This window comes from Cricetulus griseus, chromosome 6 (genome assembly GCF_003668045.3).
Source record: "Cricetulus griseus strain 17A/GY chromosome 6, alternate assembly CriGri-PICRH-1.0, whole genome shotgun sequence".
NCBI lineage: Eukaryota > Metazoa > Chordata > Mammalia > Rodentia > Cricetidae > Cricetulus > Cricetulus griseus.
In genome coordinates this window covers 26,140,275-26,157,364 of record NC_048599.1, presented here as the reverse complement: position 1 = coordinate 26,157,364, position 17,090 = coordinate 26,140,275, and the positions used below count along the sequence as shown (strand labels likewise).

At 44.5% G+C, this 17,090-nt stretch overlaps 1 protein-coding gene across 1 annotated transcript in view; it reads left to right on the top strand.

Annotated features, from left to right (window-relative positions):
• The window catches only part of Efcab8 (EF-hand calcium binding domain 8), an 80,664-nt gene extending 67,905 nt beyond the window's left edge, over positions 1 to 12,759 (top strand). Inside the window, exons 21-26 of the mRNA XM_035446657.1 lie at positions 1,436 to 1,594; positions 4,856 to 5,024; positions 9,732 to 9,864; positions 11,031 to 11,226; positions 11,296 to 11,394; positions 12,097 to 12,759. Coding sequence (XP_035302548.1) covers positions 1,436 to 1,594; positions 4,856 to 5,024; positions 9,732 to 9,864; positions 11,031 to 11,226; positions 11,296 to 11,394; positions 12,097 to 12,549 — 1,209 coding nt within the window. The 3' untranslated portion in view covers positions 12,550 to 12,759. The remainder of the gene's footprint in view (positions 1 to 1,435; positions 1,595 to 4,855; positions 5,025 to 9,731; positions 9,865 to 11,030; positions 11,227 to 11,295; positions 11,395 to 12,096) is intronic.
• The last annotated feature ends 4,331 nt before the right edge of the window (positions 12,760 to 17,090 follow it).

Here is a 17,090-nt window from a genome sequence, read left to right as displayed (position 1 = left end):
ATTAAAGGTATGTGACACCACTGCCTGACCTCTATGGCTTGTGGCTGGCTTTGCATTTTGATCTCTTTATTAAATCATAAACAATATATCACCACATTTCCCCTTTTTTGTTTAATAAAAAAATGAAAGACTACAAGCAACATAAGAAAAATTATATACAATAAGTACAATAAGTATATACAATATATACAGGCAATAAGTATCAACAATGTCTAGTCCATTTGCATTTGACAAATTTAGAGAAAATACTAGACTATCTATCCTATTTTTGTGAGTCCAAAGTCTTGTACCTAATTTACTTTCTGTTCTAATTTGCATTACCAAATTATCTTTTAATGTCTCTCAACCTTTTAACACTTTACATATCTTTAGTGTGTTTCTTTTCTGAGTCTGGTAAACAATGAAAATTGTAACTATATTATCTAGTCTTCAACTCCCTCAGAGACCCGAGAAGGAAATAATATTAACTGAGTAAACAGGAAGTGCAAGCAAACAACTTCCAAAAATGTGAGAAATGACAGAAAGAGCTGGCTGCCTGGACAGTCACCCAAGGTTCCTCTGCAACATTGGGGCATCCATATTCTGCCTAGATCTAGCATATCTGACAGACATTTCTGTGAAGCAGGATATTCTGAAAGACTGTCCCACCTTGTTTTGGCAAGGTTTTCAGTCACTCTTTTTGGTGTTCTGTTTGTCCAATTTGGACAGCACACTGTCAGCAGTTGAGGCAAGGGCACTTTCTTGCCCAGCGGCTTACCTTTGCCACAAAGAAGCATGTGGAGTTTATTTGATGCCCATCATCTTCTCTGAAGTAGATTGGTATTGCCAGGAGCAGATATTTCACTGTCATAAAAAAGAACCTGTGTTATTAAAACATCTTAAATGTCATATTCCATAGATCCCTGAAGTGTTTGAAGATGACCTGTCTTTCTAAAATATATCTCTGTTTGACCTTGAAAACATACCTAGTGTGATTACAAGTTCGATTGTAGTAGGTGACTAATTACTAACTTACATTTCCTTGTTGTCTTATATAGCTGGTAATAATAACTTTCAAGGACCAGAAATTTGCATTACATTGTTAAATGAACTGTATCGGTACATTACCTTGAACAAAATTAGAAATATATGTACAGTATGTCTTAACAAAATTAATCTCAAATTTGTATCAATATATAATATTTATATACAGCATACAGAATAAACCCAATCCAATGTAAAATATTTAAAACTAGTAGTTGCTTTTTAAAAGTAGATTCAATAATCTACCCTTTTATCTTATCATATCTACATAGCCCCTCTGTGGTGGGGCTATATAGTTAGTTTCCACAGACATGTAATGAATCACTCCCAAAGCTCAAAGGAACAGTGTGGGAGGAACCCACACATGCTCTGGGGTTGGGGCCAGGGCCACTAACTCACACTTTGTACCTAGATCTGGGACATCAAGGATTACTGCTTATTTGTTGGCCAGAGATCAGTCCATTCCAGTGGGATCAAGATCTCTACTGAAGAGGAGAACAAGTTCCGGTTCTTAATTCCTCAACAACTCCAGGCCCGCTCCCTGCACTACATCCCCCAGACGGAGAAGGAGGTAGGAAGATGGCAGGAGGGTTGCTTGGGAAAGTTCCACTAAGGAGCCAGGACTGTGGTTTTTCATGGACATTATGAGTCTTCATGTTCCCTTCATGGTGTCTGGCCTGCATGGAAAAAAATCTGTTAGTCAGATGTCATCATTACTACAGGTGCCAGGGGCCAAGTAAGCCCACAGGTATTCATCACACATGTACACACAGATATGTGCCTACCATCCCTTCCCACACATGTGAGGACCCCAGAGTCATGAGTTTAAAGTTGAAATATTATGTACTTTTTCAAGTAGTCAACACTTATACGTGGTTCAAAGTACCAGGGCCTCAGGAAATCAAGTATCTTTCTTTAGTTACCCAGAAAAAACAAAACAAATGGAAGTGACAGAGTGATGCTACTATATCCTCACTAGGGTGACTGAAACCAAAAAAGGCACAAGCCAAAGTCTGTAGGGAAGCCAACCAAGTGGAACAGCCCCTGGGGGCAGGCATTGGCAATTAGTCACTTTGGGGTATTATTTGACAATAGCTATGTCGTGCTCAGATGACTAGTTTTAGCATGAAGAAATTGCACTGCATCCATGTGTGCTGGGAATTGGCCCCTCGTGGATTCAGTACATGAGCAATATCTGATGTTAACACAACCATACAATAGTGACATGTTTGCTTACTGTGAGCTGTGTTTCCGCCTGTGGTAAGTGCAATGTGCCCTTGGTCCCCTCAGAGGCTATGAGGAGTGATACTTTGCTGATGAGGGGTATGGAACAGAGATGCCAGCACTCACACTTAAGCCTATGGAGCTTCTGGCACTGGGTTTGAGATTAAAACCAAATCTGCCAACTTCAGAACCTGCTCAAGCCTGTGTGCATTCTAATGAGGCATTTAAAAGAGACTGTGGTTGATGTTTTGCACAAGTAGATCATCATCAAACACTCTTTTCACTTAAAATTTTTATTAATATTATTTTATCTGAAAATCGAAATGATGCACATTTATAGGGTACAGTGTAACGTGTTTACAAAGGAGAATGACAGTTAACATATTCATCACCTTACTTATTTTTGTGATAAGACATTTGAAGTTTACTCTTGGTTATTTTGAAGAATATATTATTGATTATAGTCTTGGCTATTTTAAGCATGCAGCATTTCGTTGTTGGCCTTATACAGTAAATCTCAAAACTTATTTCTTCTGTCCAACGGAAACTTTGTGCTCTCTTTTCATATGGATATTTTAATTAATTTTTAGTTAGCATACAGAATAAGCTTCATGATATTTCCCCACATGATTACTATCCTACTTTGCTTGTATTGCACCCCGTTAGCTCTCTCATCTGCCCTCCCTGCCCCAATTGCTGGTTTCCTTCTTTTACACCAAAGTCCTCCTTCTATCGTTTTCATGTCATATATTAATGCATTTATGTGTACATGTGTAAGTATACACGTACAGTTTTAAAGATTCCACATACAAAGAATCCTTTAACTAATACCTCGTCATTCTATACATACATGAGGTTATGTGGTATTTGACTTATATGACAAATGACAGCCTTTCTTTTCTTTCTCTCATCTATATCTATCTATCTATCTATCTATCTATCTATCTATCTATCTATCTATCTATCTATCTATCTATCTATCTATCTATCTGGTTTTTCAAGACAGGGTTCCACTGTGTAGTCCTGGCTGTTCTAGAACTCGCTCTGTAGACCTGGCTGGCCTGGAACTCACAGAGATCCACCTGCCTCTGCCTCCTGAGTGCTGGGACTAAAGGTGTGCCACCACCACTGCTCAGCTCTAATTTTTTACTGTAAAAAAAGAAGTGGTCAAAATCTGAGGAAGACGTGAAACTGACTCAGTAAGAGATAGGAAATGTGGAGACACGGGACATCTGAATAAAGCAGTTAAAGGGATGGATTAGCGATGGACCATCTCACAGAGGCATGCAGAGACACAAATGCTCAAGGTTGAAAATATAAATGACAGTTCTGCACAAACTCTTCTAAGAGTTTTCTGTGAGGCCAGGATTACTTTGATAGTAACTTTGATGCCAGCATATACCTCATGAGACATTGTCCCCAAAAACCTAAAAGCCAAAAAAACAAAAGACTAACCAACTAACCAACCAACCAATGCCCCCAAACCAAAACAAATAAAAAAAAACCCAAAAAACAAACCTCTTAGTGTTTATTTTAGTTTCAGATGTGATAATGGTTGCTTTTCTTTTGGCAGCCCTCTGTGTATATGTTTGAACCACACCTCCTGACACTATTCTCACCCACTCTTGGGATGGTTTCTGAGCTTGCTGCTGTCTCTGACTGTTGGGTTAGTTTGCAGTAGTCTAATTGTCTAACTTCCTATTCCTGACTGTAGCAGAATAAATGCTCCTTCCTCAGTCTTGTTTGATCTCAAAATGGTTGGGGCTTGGGCGACAGCTCAATAGATATAGCACTTGTTGCTCATGTGTGGGGACTGGAGTTTGAATCCCAGAACCCATGTAACAGCTAGGCAGGCATGGCATGGGTCAGAGACTGGATATCCCTGGGGCAAGCTGGCTAGCTAGACCAGATGGGATTATCAAACTCTGGGTTCAACCAGAGATCCTGAGAGATGAAGGAGGGCACCCGAGGTCAACTTCATACCTCCACCTGTACCATATACATGCATGCGCACATGTATGCATGTGGGCCAAACACATGCAAGCATGCATTACATATGACACCACATACACACGCACGCATGCACGCACGCATGCACGCACGCACGCACGCACGCTCCTGGTTGCGTCCCAATTATATAGAGTTTTTTTCTCTCACAGTGTAGTGTTTTTCCTAATGTGATGTGTCACCAGCCACCTCTTGACGTCTGTTCTTCCAGTGCTCAGCTGAGTTAGAAGATGTATGTGCTTATGCTCTTGTCCCATTACTTTCAAGATCTGTGGCTTCAGACTGATTTCTGAATATCTCTGATTCTGTCTTCTCAGTAAAGTGGTGAACATGCTCTATGGCGCATGAGTATGAGGTTGTGGGGTTCCAATGAGATGGTCTGTGAAGAGGCAAATGGAGAATGATTCTGATGGCTTTAATAAAGGGGCCCATGAGGCCAGAGAAGTGCTGAGACCTACTAAAGGTCAGCCACAACAGGTAGTTCATTGGCTGATGTCCAGGTACCCTCCCCTGGACTCTGCTGCTCTGGGTAACTGCTGGGTAACTGCTAACAAGTCTGAGTGATAGCATGGTTTAAGTCATTCTCTACTGCCCCCTACAGGTTGTGGAAGGCCAGACCATTTCTCTGGTTCCCCCACCACTTCTGATTACCTGGCGTAGCCACCTGGAGAATGTGGTAGATGTCCTGTATGTGGACATCTTCCAGCTGGTTGTCAGTGCCAGTGAGGATGGGGACGTCAAGATTTGGAAACTCTCTGGTGATATCATAGGTATGGGCACTGCTGAGACATGGCCTTTCCTGTCCCTGTCCCTGCCCCTGATGGAGCACACCCCTGACACCCTGTCTGAGGGGAGAAGGCTCTTGCAGCTGCCCAGAGAACCTTGCAAGATGTGAATTTGTCTGGTTGCCTACTATCCATCAACTGTCTTTCCATGCATTTACTCGCCCACCCAGCTTTGCTTGTCTTGGTGAGTTTTAGAAAATTTGTATATTTGGTAAGCTCTGTTCTTTTCTGTCCTGGTGTTATATAAAGAAGCTGTAGCTGTACTACAAGCTCACCAAGCAAAAGAGGCTGCCCAGAAGGCAGTGAACAGTGTCACTGGGGTTTCATGTTTAAGTTGATCAGAGGCCATGAAAAGAAACTTGTGCTTCACCGAAGAAAAAAATATCTAAGCATTGAAAAATTTAAATATAATGAAAAAACATTGCAAAATATAAAATAAATAAAAAGGAAAGGAAACTTTGAACCTTATGTACCGAGCAAATGCAAGGTCTAGCAAACAATGCTAGTCCTAGATTACTTGATTTAAAACAACAAAAAATACAAAAAAATAGTAAAATATAAAAACAAATTTTATAGACCCTGGGAAAAGAATTTTCAGCAAAGTACAAAAATTTAAAGCATTCCCTTCTTTAATTTGGTAATTCTTTACTGTGGAATAGCTTGGGATGTCAGTTCTGTTTCAAGTAGCAGAACTGAAGACTGAGCAAGGAAATGTACTTTGTATTATAAAATTCTTGCTTTAATAAAAATTCCTTAAACAGTGAAAAAAGAAAAGGAAAGCCCAGAAACTCAAAGTGTTCTACTTTGAATTTCTAGAGTGTACATCCATCTGTCTGTACACTTTGGGAAGAATACACCCCTGGGGGTCCCTTCTCATCCCTACCTTGGCTGCTATGTGTGTGTGTTACAATTATTCCTTTATTGAGGGAGGCACATGCCATGGAAGGTATGCAGTGGTCAGAGGACAACTGTGAGAGACAGTTATGTTCTTCTACTACGTCCCTGGAGTGAAACTCAGATCGGCAGGCTTGGTGGCAAGTGCCTTCACCCACTGAGCCAGCTCGCCAGACCCTGACACTTTTTTTTTCTTTTTCTGTATATGTGTAGGTGTGTTGTATATACAGGGTGTACAGGTGTGTGCATGCAGAGGTCAGAGGTCGACATTGTGTAGGCAAGAGGTCGACATTGTGTCTTCTTCAGTCACTCTCCACCTTATTTTTTGATACACGGGCTCTCACTGGACCTGGAGCTCACTGATTTGGTTAGGCTGGCTGAACAATGAGTTCAGGGATTCATCTTTCCTGGCTTTAAGTATGGGTGGTGGCAGTGTTAACTCAGTCTTCAGGCTTCTGTAGTAGGCATTTTACCAGCTGAGACATCTCTCTGGACCTGTATTCCTTTTTGTTTGTTTGCTTGTTTTTTTAATGACAGCTTTTTACTATGATATCCCAGGCTTGCCTTGGCCTCTCAATCCTCTTTCTTGTCTTTTCCAGTGCTGGGTCCCAGGTGGGGGCCACTATCTCTGGCCTGGTTTCTAAGCTCTGATTGTTTCTTCACTTTGTACATATGGGATCATGTGATGGGCTCTTCTTTGTTTCTGTTTTCTTTCTCTAAACGGTCTAGCTGTGAAGTTTATCCACAGCAAATAACATGCTTAACCCATGTTACTTTTTCTAGCTATTTTGCATGATTGAGAATAATACTCCTATATCCTCTAGAAACACTCTTGTAACTTTTTTTAAATAAACAAATATATTTGTTCCTATTGTATGTATCTAGAGATTATTCTTAATCAATGATATATGTTTTCTTCTTGGTTTCAGTTGCTATTGCCCCGTGGTCTTTTGAAGTGGTTCCAAATTCCTGTTCTTTCATCAGCCAAATATAAAAACTCTTTGTCCCAGCACTTTGCTAAGTTAGCTACACTTACTGAGATCCCTGAACTCTGTTATCCTGCAGTGTCTCCCTTCTTCCCAGTCCTGGTCTCTGCTTTCTTTCTTTCTTTTTTATATATATATTTTTTTCTGGTCTCTGCTTTCTGTCTATGAGCCTGACTATTTTAGATACCATATAGCCATGAGATTATGCAGTTTGCCTTGTGTCTGGCTCATTTCATTGGACCTTGTGTTTTTAAGGTTCATCTCTGCTGTCATGGTCACTGAATTCCCTTCTTGTCTAAGGTTGAAGAGCATACCATTATAGGCGTGTTGTCTGAATCCATCTGTCAATCCATGCTTTGGTTGTTTACATGTTTTGGCTGCTGGCAGTAATGAGACTGGGGGGGGGGGTAGAGTGGCAAATGATCCTGTTTTCAGTGCGTGCGTGCGTGCGTGCGTGCGTGCGTGCGTGCGTGTGTATAAAGGGGGAAAGGTCTCCTTATGTAGGCCAGATTGACCCCAAATTTACAATTCTCCTGTTTCTGCCACCCAAATGGGTTAACCACATGCTTTTAATTCCTTTAGGAAAATAACCAAAAGGGGGTGGCTGGATTGAATAGAAGTCCCAATTTCAACTTTGAGAAATGCCACATCACTTTCTAGACTAGTTATCCAGGTTTACATTGCTGTAAGGGTTCTGATCTCTTTGCATGTTCCCTGATGCAGAGAGATGCCTGTTTCCCACCCTTCTGATAACAGCCCCACTAATTAGTGTGAGGTGTCTTCCTGTTCCCTGTGTAGAGGTGCTGAGCATCTTCCCACAGCCTGCTGGCCATTTGTATCTCTCATTTGGATAAATGTCTGTTCAAGTCCTTTGTGCATTTTAAAATCAGGTCTTTTTGCTATCAGTCTGGAGGAGTTATATATTTTAGTGGTTAGCTTGTCCCGTGTTAGATATATGGTAAGGTAGCATTTCACCTGCCCAGAGGCTTGTGCAGAGCTCTGCTTGTCTATTTTTGCCTTTGTTGCTTGTGCTTTTGGTGTCCCGGCCAGGGAGTCATTACTAAGACCAATGTTTAAAGACTTTCCCTGGTTGTTTTCTTAGCTTGCTAAGATGTCTTCTTGTGTGACGCATGTGCTCATGAATGTGCACATGTGAGTGCATGCATGTGGAGATGTCTTTTGAATCAGACTCTTTCCCTGACCTCGTGTTTGTAAGCTGGACAAGGCTGGCTGGCCAGCAAATCCCAGGGTCTGCCTGTTTGAGCCTCACCATTGCCAGTGGGGTTTAGCACCACACCTTTCTGCATTGGCTCTGGGGATTGAGCTCTGGTGCTCATGCTGATGCAGTGGACATTGACTTTATTGTTTTGCATTTCTGTTTACCAAGTACTTTTCTTTTTGTTATTGTCTGGCTTTGGTATCAGAGTAATGCTGGCTGCACAAGTTTCTTAGACTCTTTTGCTGTTTTCCTGTTCTTCCTGCACAGGGTTAGGGGACCAGTCTGCCTTAGGACAGGGGTCTTAGAGGAGACTTTGAGATAAATATGTTTGAGTTCCAACTCTGGGGATGTTACTCAACTTGGGGGTGAGTCACCCTGCTTCCAGAGCCAACTTCTTAGTGAGCTCAAAATGATAGTTTACCACATACATTTCAAAAACAGAACACAATGAGATTTTTCTGGATGTTGTGTAACTGATTTGTGAAGACTGAGTTGGGATTATTTTCCCTGAGTGTGTGTTTTTTTCACCTCATTCAGCTGGGTCTGAGCTGGAGGGGCTGGAAAGCAGATTTGGGTAGACTCAATTTACCTTATCTTTGGGTATTTCAAAGCAGAGATGTCCCGGCTTCTTCTTGGGAGGCCCTCCCTCTTGATCTCATCCTAGCCCAACCCCTAGTGCTCAGCGCACCTCTAACAGGACTTTTGTGCATTTAGGACAAGACTCAGTGCTGCTGGCTGCAGGGCTGGCAGGAGCTCAGCTGGTCCCACAGCTGCATCCATCCTTCTGTCTAGGCCAAGCTTGGTTCTTACACAGCTTGGACCCACACCAGGAACTCTTGGAGAAGCAAGTGACTCCCAGACTAGGGTTTCTTGCAAACTTCCCTGTCTGTCACTTTAGTTGCTCTCTTATTGACTGCTGGAGCTCTTTGGTGATTTCTCCAAAATGGCATTTTACAACCTGTATCTTTTCTTTCTCTTAATTTAATAATTCAATAGCAGGAGAATGGCCAGTATTTATTTATTTATTTATTTATTTATTTATTTATTTATTTATTTAGTGTGTGTGTGTGTGTTGGTGGTTTCACACATGGCATGGCATGCCTGTGCTACTATATACACGTGGAGGCCAGAATTCACAGAAATTGGTTTTCTCTGTACCACATCAGTTCTGGGGCTGATTTCAGGTCATCCATGCCAGGACCAGAGCAGGACACTGATTTCTCTGTCTTCTGCTCCACTCCAGATCTCACCTAGATAGATTCCCAGTCATTTTATGCCCTTGTCATTTCACACATGAGCTGCTGGGAATCTGAATAGGGGTCACTGGGCCCTCATCATAGTATTCTTCCCATTTCAGCCTACACATGGTGCAGGATGCTTTAGGCCTAAGCTCCAAGTACCTGCTAGGATGGAGTCTGGCATATCTAGATATTTGTTGTTTAGTCAGTATAATGCCTGGCACATGGCAGGCACTGCATGCTTGGGTGAGTGGGTGGGGTGGAGCACAGGGCCACTCACTGCCTCTTGGAGTGGAGGGGCACAAGCAATGGCTTCAGGAGTCCTGGATCTGAGCATGGTCTGCTCGCATTACAGGAACGTTGGGCCTGAATATGTGGAAACGACTGAAGGAGGCCACGATGATTGAAGATCAGGAGCAGGAAGCAACTTTAGAGGAGAAGCCCGACTTCATGGGCACCACCCTCAAGAAATCCTTCTTGGAGATGCAGTGCGTCACTGTAGCCACCTGGGGCTCCCTGGCTCCCAGAAGTCTCTCACTGGGGTGGGGTGAGATGCTTAGGATCTGCAAGCAACCTGTGGCCCTATTTAACCATCTCAGAGGCAAGAGCGAGCAGTCAGGAAGAGCCCTGCTCCTGAGTTAGATTGAGATCTGCAGGGCAGCAGTGGCATCTGCAGAGGTCATTACCATGTGGCAGGGTGCTGCCCATGCCAGTACCCGAGGTGGTGGTCCTGAGCAGATGCTGTGTGATGCCTGGGAGAGAGAGGGCTGTTTCTCTAGCTATTGTTTTTCCTCTGGGTTCCTTCCCACCCACATCACCTACCCCACCCTTATTCCTTAAATTTCAAATGATTTCAGTTCCTTCAAAAATATTTTTATTATTTCTGAGCATGGTGGCCCATACCATCATTCCCAGCAGTCAGAAGGCAGAGGCAGGTGGATCTCTGTGAGTCCAAGGCCAGCCTGGTCTACACAGTGAGTTCCAGGATAGCCAAGGCTGCTTAGAGAGACCCTGTCTCAAGGGGAAAAAAAAATCTGTTTTTTTTTCTTTTTTCTCTATTGATAGCTGGAGATATGGTTCAGTGCCTCTAGTGACAAGGCCTTTACCACCATACACAGGTCTAACATAGAGAAGCCACAGTCTACATGGGGAGATGGACATGTAAACTCATGGCTGGGGTCCATCTGACAGTTGTTGGGAACAGCAAGAAGAGAGTTTGTGTAGAGATTAGCACCTGATTGGATTAAATGACGAAGGCTTCACAGGAGATGCTGTGGAGTTGATTTTAATGTAATTTCCAGGTACCCATGGAATCTTTATGGCTCCTGTTGTCCCATCAAGGCATACTCCTCTTTGGAGGGACAGCCTTGTTGTGGGGGTTTATAAAACAAGGCAAGACAGAGCTTCCTTGGGGTGGGGATGTTTACACATCCTGCCAGGGAGGTCTAGCTGAGGCTTGAGTGAAAGAAAACACAGCGGATCTTGGGCCAGTGCACCTGGGCCTTGCCCATGTTAGACAGTGCTTGTCCAGTGCTGGGCCCTGGAAGGAGGCAGGAAAGGGTTGGAGAGGGTCAGACCCAGAAAGGGGAGGCCCTCTGGCATGGGTCGGGGGTGGAGGCTGGGAGGCACATGTTGTGAAGGAGACCTCTCACAGCAAGGAACTGGCTGAAGCCCTGGTGTACCAGGAGCGTGAGCAGACAGCGCTGATGGCCTTTCTGCATGGGAAAGAAGAGAAGGAAGCCGAGGCACTAGCCAGGCTGCGCCAGATGGCCCCCATCTCCCCATGGCCCAAAGAGCATTCCATGGATGACATTGAGAAGACCTGGAACCAATGGGTCAAGGACAAGCAGGTGGGGAGAGTTGGAGGAGGGTAGGAGGCCCAGCTTCTGGCTACTGTTCTCACCTGTGACTCTTTGCAGGTAAGCAAAATCGTGGGAGCAGCTTACAAGCCCAAGGAGCATGTGCGGAACCCCAAACTCCTATCCACCAGAGTGCATTATAGCTGGATGAGGCAGCAGGTGAGGGAATGAGTCTGAATTTGAGATTTTGGGGCCATCTGAGGCCAGTAGACCCCATGGTCTGTCTGTGTTCTCTGTTTCTGGCATAAACTGGCCAGGCTGGCATAGTCTCCATCAGCAGAAGCCTTGTCTCTGGGAACACAGGCCCTGAACTTATGGAGGGGTGGCCCTCCTCTGGCCTTTCCTGTCTGTAGCCCCCAGGGCACCGTTATAGTCTTTGAGTACTCATTAGCAGATTAACTGTCCCTGTACTCATGAGTGTAGGTGGTCAAGAGTAGATGTGAGGTGAGTGGGTACCCAGTGCACAAGAGGGGGATACACGGAGTGGGTGGCTCTCCTTAGGCGTAGAAAGGGGAATCAGGGACTTAAAAAAGCCAGTCAGACTCCATCCTGTCTCTTGCCTGGCCCTGAGGTATATCCAGGAACTTTCTGTACCAGGCCACACAAGGTCCACCTCAGGCTTCAAACAGAAGAGTTCTGGAGCCAGGCTCACCTCACAGACAAGTGTGGGGAGGAAAAAGTGAGAAGGTGGGGCCTGCTCAGGGCTTGTGGGCTTCACAGCTGTGGTCTTCTGGAGCAGTCACAGTGCTGGAGATTTACTTGGCGTGGGAAGGACCTGAGGGCTCTCCCTTGCTGCAAGCTTGTTCTTGGTCCCTGGTACCACCAGCTCCAGCAGGCGCTTACCTCCTGTTCTGTTCCTAGATCTCCCCTCAGATCTACCAAAGCTTGTGTTTCTCCGACCTGAAGCAAGTCAACCATCCTGACTTCCTGATGCATAAGGTCCTGGACCAGCAGGGCCGGCACATCCGCTGGGTGGCTAGTGATATCCGGAGTGAGCTGGAGTCAATCCGGGCTCAGATCTTAATGGACATGGTAGCCAGCAGCACAACTGCTGCCTCGCCTTCCTCCCTGTCCATGCTTTCCCTGGGGGCATCAGCCTCCAGGGTTGTGGACCCCAGCTGCCCCACCTCCGTGAGGCCCCATTCCTCAGTCTCCTTGCTGAGGCCCTGGTCAGCCTCTCCAGCACACTCTAGCTCTTCTACGTCACCCCAGACTTTGAGTCAGCCCCGCAGAGGTCAGAGACAGTCAGGCCAGGTGCTTCCTGCCTCATGTGGCATCCGGAAACCGGGGGGCCCGTCCTCATGTCCTCTGTGACGTGGGGCTGCCACCTCATGTTTCGAGTTGTCCATTTTTTTCCTCTGTTCTGTAGCAGGGGACCCACAGGGTCTTACATGTCCCTGGCTCACTCCCTGCCAAGCCCAGGGGATGTAGCCCTTTCCTCAGAAGCCCCCACACTGCCTCTCTCTGGATAAGTCCAGTTATCTGTTGGCTCTGCACAATTCTGGAGAAGAAAATAAATATTCTTCTGTGTTTGAGTCCTACAGGTGACAAAGACTGGGCTTCATTTCTCACTTGCTGAGGGCCCTCCTATGCCCAGACAGGTCATAATGCCTGGCAAGGCCTTAGGCAGACACAAAGGGATCCCAGGATCCCCGGATGCTTTGGCTACCATGCAGCAGGCCACCCCACCAGGGCTTTGTGTGGCATGGCAGGTAGATCATATGGTAGGGATGCTGGATGGCTTGGCAGCCTGATTCAGCCTCTCAGAAGTCATTCTATGCTGACAGTGTCTGCTTGTCCCTTGTCCCTGCTGTCTGTCCTCCTTGGCTGCCAGGCAGTTCAGCCCCAGCCAAAGTGTTTGGAAGCTGCCCTGTGCCTTGTATCAAGGATATCTGAATATGTAGCAGATGGCCCCTTCTCTGGACTTGGAGGACCCTTCTTGGTCAGAAGCACCTGTCCCAACTTCTGCCTGGCCTCTGTCTCTCTCAGAAGGTCAACTCTGGGGCATGTGTGGACTTCTATTTAGAGGCCATGAAGCATGAGGTCCCACCAGCTTGAACAGGGGACCTCTCAGGAGCATGTCTTGTGGCTCTGGGCAGAGTCCTCAGGCTGTGGATGTGGCAACAGGTTACCTCCCAATAGCCCCAAGCATCAGGGCTAGCAGAGCTGAGGCCTTCTTTGGAGTCAGAAAGGGGCAGTGGGCTCGAGGCTTAGCAGTGGCAGTCAGAGTGGTCATTCAATGGCTGTCTCACACTAGGAGAGTTCCTGGAGAGCCAGCCACTGGCTCGAAATTCAGGTTAGAAGCCTAGAAAAGCTGGTTCTAATGTCAGTGCAGGAGTCAGTCAGCAGCAACAAACAGGATAAATTACCTCAGTTTAAGAGGGAAGAGTGAATTTTTTTTCTTATCTCTCTTTTGATCTGGGTCACTATCTAAAGGTACCACTCATTTTTTGGGGTGTGTCTCCCCACGTCAATTAAGGCAATCAAGACAGTTCCTTACAGATGCACCCGTGGGGTAACCTAATGTAGACAATTACTCAATTGGGGCTCCCTGCTCAGGTAATTCTACATGTGACAAATTGACATTTAAAACTAATGATCACAGCCTAATCCCTTATCAAGCTGACACAGAAACACATCACTTTAAAAACCACAACCTTCCATGCCTTGTCCCAAAGTCTTATGTTTGTTTTATAATTATGTAAGATATAGTCTAACTCTTAAAAATTACTTATTTTATGTAGATGGGTGTTTCACATGCATGTATTCTTCTGTGCACCATGTGTGTGCAGTGCCTACAGAAATCAGAACAGGGTGTCAGATGCCTCAGGGCTGGAGCTACAGACAGTTGTGAACCACCATGTGGGTGCTGGGAATCAAACCTAGGTCCTCTGGAAGACAATCAGTGTTCTTAACTACAGAGGCACCTATCTCTCCATCCCCAAATATAGTTTAACTTTAAAAGGTCCCCAAAATCTTTTTAAAATCCCAATACTTTAAAAGTTCCAAATCTCTTGACTTTAACCTCCTATGACTATAAAAAGCAAATTACATTTTTCCAACATGTTATGTGTTGCATGAATTCTAATTGGTCTTAATAATAAAAACCTGGAGTCAGATATCGGGGTAAATGCTGAAAGATCAGAGAGACAAAGGAGTGAGCCACAGCCACACCTAACCTTGCCAACTTCCAGCAGAAAAGAAAGCAAGCTCCACTCTCCTCCTGCCTTAGATTCCTCTCTCCACCAATCCATATCACTTCCTATTTGTCTCTACAGACCCCTAGACCTCTACAGTTAATTAAGCTTTGTCCTCTGATCTTCAGACAAGCTTTATTTGTTAGAGTACAAACAAGGTATCACCACAATTATGTTACCAAGTAAACATTCTTTATTCCAAAAGAGAAAAAAAGTCATAGCAAATGAACAAACACATCAAAGCAAAAGCAAAATCCAGCATGGAAAAGACCAAATCTTGTAACTCCAATGACCAACAACTGGAGCTTGGACTATTAATATTTTAGGTTCCAAAGATCTTGGCTTCTAAATCCCTTGACCAATGCTTAATATTTTAGCATCCCATAACTTAAATATGATCATATAGTTTTACAGCACAACCACTGATATCTCAATCAATATCACATGATAAAGAAATAGAACAAAATACAACCATCTACTGAATATATGCATAAGGATATTCTCAACAGATAGAAAAACACTCATGTCAATTGTAATCATTCCTGTAGCTGGTCATATGATCTTAGCTGGTGTTTATGTCTCTATCTTCTGCTACCTATTATGTATTTCCTCCACTCTCAGTAAGCACTGCAGTAGGTCTTGGTTCTTTACTTGGGAAGGTTACTCATATCTTCATTCCTCAGAGGTCTAGGCCAGTGGTTCTCAACCTGTGGGTTGTGACTCTTTGGAGGGGGGAGTGGAATGACTCTTTCACATGGGGTGCCTAAGACCACGGGAAAAACAGATATTTACATTATGATTTACATCAGAGAAAATTATAGTTAAGAAGTAGTAACAAAAGTAGTGGTGGTGGTGGTGGTGGTGGTGGTGGGGGTCACCACAACATGAGGATCTGTATTAAAGGATTAGAGCATCAGTAAGATTGAGAACCACCGTTCTAGGACATTTGTCATTTTCCCTGAATTGGGTTGTTGTAGTTTTTCACTGACCTTAATCATATTTCTTACACCCAAGCTACACTTTTCTTGATCAGTCACACCTCTTGACACCATTGACCTGAGGGCGTTATAAGCCCAAAGTGCCCAGGAGGAGATCTTAGCTCTCCCTTCAAAGGGATCTTTTTTTATGCTTCCTGATGGAATCATTGTGTACAGGAAAGGCAAACCCATATCCATAGTAGGAGTCTATTCCAGTAAGGACAAAAATGCTGCCCTTTCCACGATGGAAATGGTCCAGTGTAGTCCACCTGCCACCAGGCCGCTGGCTACTTCCTTTTCACAATTCTGGACAAAGTAAGTAAGGAAAAGGAAATGAGTTCAGTGATAAAATTGACCAACTCCAAATGAACATAAATAATCTTAATGGTTTAATCTAAATATTTTCACACGTGCCTTTGAAGAGTCATCTTTCCAGAAGCTATAGATCTCAAGTTCAGAAAACTGAACCCAAGTCCTCATCACATGATATATGGTTGGCTGACTTACAATGCAATTAGTCCATCAGCATCAGGGATGTTTGCAGTTAAAATGTTTGGAAAAGAATGGGATCCTATAGCCTGGATAGGATTGTGGGAGGATTCTATGGAGGCTGAAGGTGGTCTGATGTGTTCACTCTGCTGAGTGAAATACCCTCCCTACTCTTAGCAGAGGATGCATTCCCACCCCCGCCCCATTCCTACCTCCTGCAGTATTGCCCTTGCCTGAGAGAATTAATCCTTTGTGTCTAGACTTTCCCTGAAGGAGACATCAGACAAGTCAAGTGTACATCCCTCAGGGTCTACCCATCATTGCCTGTAGGCCAATGAGCAGACTTAAGACTAAGTGAGCCCCAAAGGTGAGATAGAAAGTATGGACCAGGAGGAGGTGGACTACATCACACTTCTGCTTCCACAATTTGTATTAGAGTTCTCTAGAAGAACAAAACCAACACACACACACACACACACACACACACACACACACACACACACACACACACACACACGCATATACATACATTTAAAAAGATTAAATCAGCTTATGCAATAGTCAAAATAGTAAACAACAGCTGTCTCACATCTGAAAGGCCAAGAGCCCAGTGGTTGCTCAGTCCATGAGGTTAAGTGTCTCAGCAGTCCCACTGTCACCAAAGGTCTTGAGTGTTCCCGAAGAGCCACTGTTCCTCAGTCCCTATTGGAAGCTGGTTAGGGAAACTGCTTCTAATATCAGCAAAGGAACCTGCAGTGGCAGCAATGGGGTGAATTAACTTGCTGGCAAGAGGGAGGCCAAGTGAGCAAATAGAGAATGATCTTCCTTTTCTGTCTTGTGATGGTTTGAATGGCCTCCATAGGTGCACCTGTTTGAATGCGCGGCTCTAGCTAGTGGAACTGCTTGGGAAGAATTAGGAGGTGTGGCCTGATTGGAGAAGGCGTGTCACAAGGGATGGGCTTTGAGGTTTCAAAATCCCAGGCCAGGCCCTCTGCCTTTTGCCTGCTGATCAGGATGTAAAGCTCCCAGCTTACTGCCCGAGTGCCACATCTTTCTGCTTCCCACCATGATGATAATGGACTAAACCTCTGAACTGTAAGCAAGCCTCCTGATTAAATGCCTTCTTATATAAGAGTTGCCTTGATCATGGTGTCTCTTCACAGCAATAGAACAGTGACTAAGACACCTCCCT